At 47.1% G+C, this 5,288-nt stretch overlaps 1 protein-coding gene across 1 annotated transcript; it reads right to left on the minus strand.

Moving 5' to 3' along the window:
- Positions 1-1,353: 1,353 nt before the first annotated feature.
- On the minus strand, positions 1,354-4,853 carry sox4a (SRY-box transcription factor 4a). The gene has a single exon (XM_017420996.3). It carries the CDS (start codon positions 4,439-4,441, stop codon positions 3,350-3,352), a length of 1,092 nt encoding a protein of 363 aa, XP_017276485.1. The 5' UTR covers positions 4,442-4,853; the 3' UTR covers positions 1,354-3,349.
- Between the last annotated feature and the right edge of the window lie 435 nt (positions 4,854-5,288).

Consider the following 5,288-nt stretch of genomic DNA (forward strand, 5'->3'; position numbering starts at 1 on the left):
AGTAATAATTGGGGCTTCAAAGCAAAAAGGGTAAATACCACTTTCCAGTTTTGTGTTTTGCAGAATTATTTATAACAATTTTGTCCTGATTTAACATCATTATTTTAAAGTTTTATTGAAAATTTAGCATATCTAATTGAAAATCAGCTTAAACTCCTAGTGTTAAGGTAACAAAATAGAAAGAATACTAGGGGGTGTATACTTATGCAACCTACTGTATATTACTTTGGGCCTAAGCAGACACCTTGACTCCATCTTGTCACACTCACTGAGGTTCACACGAGACACAAACAAACTGCAATAATCAGGAAATGAAAGTTAAGGGCAACCCATGCATGTGTGTTTATGTGGGTCAGAGTGTGGAGAAAGAGGAGAAGGAGGAGGAGGGCATCCTCATCTCTTTATTGGCCCCATATCAACCTGACTTCGAAGACTTTGTCGAACAGGGACACCTCGCCCGTTATTTCCATGCATGATGTCAAGCTTGCTGCAGACATGTGGGGGCCCAGCGTTCTGTCTTTGGGACGGTGTCTGTAATGACCATGCCCCATCTTTCTCATTACTGAGCTCAGGGATGTCAGAGGGAGAAGCTGGAGACAACCCCAGCTCTCTTGACAGGGAGAAGGAGAGAGATGGAAATAATTACCCGTGTCTCTTGTGGAATAGGGCGTAAATTGATACACACTAAATACTGTACCTTAGGGGTCCCTCTCTCTGTCTTCCTCGTCAGATGTACGAGACAAATGAACGCATCCAGGAGGAATTAATTGGATTTGGGAGCAGTCTCCTGCACAGTCCACCAGGACAGACAAACACCCACCCATCTTTACCCTCTCATCCCTCCCCTTTGGCACACACACACATATATATGCACACACTCTTTCTCCTCATCCTCCTTTATTCCAGTCATGCCTTGCAGAAATGTCTACCACCCCGTCCTGATGGATCAGTCCATGTCCCTTTCCCTCACACACACACACACACACAACTGCCATGCTGCTCCCCAGCGGATTGCAACCTCTCTCTTGGATACAGTGTTTCCATGGCAGCCACGTTTTCTGCACGTGCACAATCAGACGGAGCTAGAGCGAGAAGCCACTCCTATTGATTCACAGCACACTTTCTAACTGCAAACACTGCCACGAGTGCATACACACGTGCAAACAAAAAGTAAACATCTCACTACAGATTTTCAGGAAATTAAGGTCTTTGTTAAATACACTTTCAATTTATTTTTTTTATTTATTTTCAAAGAGCCCTTTGAAGTGCATCATTACTCCAGTTATTTCCTATGATTGTGTGAAATATTATTGCAGTTTCATTAGCCCAACTAGGGAAAAGAACATTGCACAATTCAGTTCCAGCTGATTTTATTTCCTTCTCGAAAAAAAAAAAAAATTATAACAATCTGTACAGAGGTCTGAGAGGCAGTGATTGACCCAAACATTGGCTGGTTTTGAGCAAAAAGACATCAAATGATATTATTGGCATGAGTGGACAAAACATGATCAAACACAACATATTGCACAAATGGGGGGGGGGGGGGAAAAAAAAAAAACTTGTCTGGAAGTTTTTTTTTCTTTAAAAAAAAAAAAGAAAAAAAATTCCTCGACCACAATCATCTTCAATATGTCCAAAAGATGGCTGTCCTAGTGCCTGTCGTTGATCATCATCTTACATAAAAAAACACACAATCTTTGCTTTATAATACAGTCAATTTACATAAATATCTTAATGTTATTATTCTTTTAAAAATCTTAAACACAACAGCTAGAGCTACATATACCTGAATCTGAAATACAAATGCTATTTGCCATGCCATAATATAGGAAAACAATTAGCCTGCTAGCCATAGCCAACAGGTACAGAAAAGGTTAAATACTAGTTTTTTGATGCAACTTTTGCGCAATAACAGATGAAGCACTTCATACATCTCCCTCCCTCCAAAGTTTAGGCAAAGTGGAATGAGTGTGAAAGTCCATCCAGTGGTTCAAATAAAACTTATCTTGATATAAATATAAAAAAGAACAAAAAGCACACAGAGGTATTAGCTCTATCCAAACAGTAACTCTCTGGGATCTTTCACTCAGAAACGTTTAGCTCTGTGTGTGTGTGGAGTGGAAACACAGTCACCACTCAGACTGGGGGCCTCAGTGGTGCTTTGTTTACTCGGCTGGTGAAACTGGAGTCACTGTGCCATTAAGAAGCATGTGGGTAAATACTGTAAACACTGTGTGAGGTCAGATTGTGCCAAACAACCCCCCACCCCCCAATCTGCACTTCTAAACACCAATGATGCAAACAACAATGCTGTAGGCCAGAAACAATCCCCCATCTCCTCTTTTTTTCCTATAGATTTTGTACAAAAATACAAGTAGAAAATCATGACACACTCAAATCTCCTTAAAAGTGAGAGAGAAGTCAGACTTTTTTTTAATAAGATACACTTCTAGCCCTTCCAGCGCTGGATACAGACAGGTGTGAGTGTGTGTGTATGTGTGTGTGCACGAACACAAACGAGACCTGTACGAGAACAATACTTCTTATGTATAAAAAAGTTTGGCCGGTATAAATACATCGATATAAAAAAATCTGACACAGAAAAACTACAAAGTTGAATCACTATAGGCAGAAGGAATCCGGGAAACACATTGGTCCTGAATTGTGCACTGAGTGTTTTTCTTTTTTCCTCTTCTTTTTCTTTTCTTTGTTTTTTTTAAGAAAGGTTTTCTGAAGTTCGGAGTCTTTATTTGAAGTCCTGCCGTTCAGAGAGAAGCTGGTGATCGTGAATTGTGTCCTTTTGCCCCGCAAATTGCGTAATTACGCAGTAACTTTATGCATTGGATAAACAAGATTCTGATCTTGGAAGGGTGTTGGGAATTTTTTTTCTTCTTTTTTTTTTTTAGTTTGGAGGGAAAAATTACACCTGAATAACAACTTGGATGGTCAGTGTGAGTTGGCTAAACAGAACCAAACATGGCGCGCTCTCCAGAAAGTGTCCCCACCCCCGACCCAAATCAAAGTTCAGTCTCAGACCTCATCCTGTGCGGATTGAGGTGAACATCAGCGCTCCAGTCTCGTTGCTTACATTCACTCCTCCTCCTCTGTGTCCAAATGCAAACTAAGCATTTCCTCCCGTCACGCGCACGGAGCGCTGTCCAAGTCTGTGAGCGGCGCGCGCTCAGGCCATCTTTTCTTTCCTGTTTTCCCCACTCTCCTTTATTTAGCGAAAGAAAATTTGCGGAACTCTCAGGTTTTGCCGCACACCACCTGTCCGGGAGGGGGTTATGTGAGTTCAAACTTGGGGAGGGGGTCTGCGTTATGGCGCCCCGCTCTAGCTGGGTCTGAGTCAGTAGGTGAACACCAGGTTGGAGATGGTGGACTCCAACCACTCTCCTGAGATCATCTCGCTGACCTCCGGGGTGCAGTAGTCGGAGAAGTCGAAGTGAGACCCCGCCCCGCCCTCCCCGAAGCTCCAGTCCAAGTCCCGGTCCAGCTCTGCGTCGGAGAAACCCATGCCGCCCAGAGACATGCCGTCAAAGCCCGGACTCGGGTTCAAGTCGAGCCGCTCGTCCTCTAACTCCTCGTCTGAGGAGGAAGACGAGGAGGACACGGAGGAGGAAGAGTGGGAGGCTGAGGGAGTCGGAGAGGAAGCGCGAGCGTACCTGAGGCGCGCGGTGGAGCCGGGGCACTGCTCCTCGTACAGGCTAGGCGGGTCGCTGGACTCGGCGGAGCTGCTCAGGGTTGGACTGGCCGGGACCCCCACCGAGGGGGGTCCGCTCTCCAGGCTGAACAGGTTGGCGCGCCTCGCCTCTCCTCCTCCTCCCCCTGTGCGCCTGTCCGGGATCTGCCTGGACCCGGACCTGGATTTAAAGAGTGACTGGTGGTCAGCGGGAGAGTCCTGCCCCGGAGCGCTTTTGCTGCTCCCTCCCTGCCTGTGTGTCCTGCTGCCTCCTTTGGACGCGGGGCTCCGTTTCGCGCCGCTCTTGGCGCTGCGCTCCGCGCTCTTCTCCGCCTGCTTGCCGCTCGCTCCGCTCCCGGACTTCACCTTCTTCCTGGGCCGGTACTTGTAGTCCGGGTAGTCGGCCATGTGTTTGAGCCTGAGCCGTTCCGCCTCGCGGATGAACGGGATCTTATCTGTGTCCTTCAGCAGCTTCCAGCGCTTCCCCAGCCGCTTGGAGATCTCCGCGTTGTGCATGTCCGGCGACAGCTCCATGATCTTCCTCCTCTCGATCTGGGACCACACCATGAAGGCGTTCATGGGTCTCTTGATGTGACCCGTCGGGGTCTTGCACCACGCCAAGTCGCTCCGCTCCCGGGAGGAGGGCGACTCCGAGATCGGAGAAGCGTCTATCTCCAAGTCCATGTCTCCCGTGTCCGTAGAGTCCCCGCCGGGAGAGTGCGCGTGGGCGCTCTCTGTCTGGCTCATGTGCTGCACCATCTCTTCCTCCAGGAGTCTGGAAGCTCTCACTTCACTTGAAAATCAGATCTTGTTGGCAAAAATATTCCTTTACTGACTTGGAAGCTGTTTGATACACATAAACACACACAAAAAAAGTTCATCCAAGTTTCTTCTCTGCCTCTTTTAGGAGACACTTTTGAAGTTTTACCTCAGAATCAGCAACTACTTAACTCTCAGCTGCCTGTGCGGCTGAAAACTCTCCCTGGGAGGCTTGAAACTCGCCGTTGCGGACAGCGGCGGCAGCAGTCCCTTATGTGAGCCTGGCTGTGTGCAGCGCAGCTGGTCTGTGCGGTGAAGGAACCATGTGGTTGAATGGAGCGACTGCGCTTTCTCATAGTCTCCCTGTTTCCTGTGCTGCTCTGTGATATTACTGTAAACACAACAACGCGAGCCTGGCCCTTTTAAATGCTCATGGCAAGACGTGGCGCCCAATCAGCGCCTGTCTCCATCCTGAATTTTCTCCTGAGCCACGCCCCGCGCGCCTCCCATTGGCTGAATTAAAAAAAAACTAGTAATAATAATAATAATAATAATAATGATGCGCAATGAGGATCCGTGTGTCTGACCTCGTTCCTGTCAGACTCTACTAGAAGTTAGACTGTGTCCAAATGTTTGTGTTTTTTTTTTCTAAGGAACACACTTTAACGTCCATTGCCCCTGCTGCTTCCAGGGATAAACCTTGAAACCACATGAGTGTTAAGTGCCTACTAAAATTAGATCATGTGTAATGTGTGGCGGCGAGGAAATGCTGAGAAAACACAAAGAGCAGCCACAACATGTTGTGTCAGTCAGGCTGCAGGGAGGCAGCTCTGGGTGAAATCATGAT

Source organism: Kryptolebias marmoratus, linkage group LG5 (assembly GCF_001649575.2).
Source record: "Kryptolebias marmoratus isolate JLee-2015 linkage group LG5, ASM164957v2, whole genome shotgun sequence".
Classification (NCBI taxonomy): domain Eukaryota; kingdom Metazoa; phylum Chordata; class Actinopteri; order Cyprinodontiformes; family Rivulidae; genus Kryptolebias; species Kryptolebias marmoratus.

Excerpts from the sequence above, each read along its gene's own strand:
- sox4a (XM_017420996.3), bottom strand. The coding sequence starts at position 4,441 with ATGGTGCAGCACATGAGCCAGACAGAGAGCGCCCACGCGCACTCTCCC.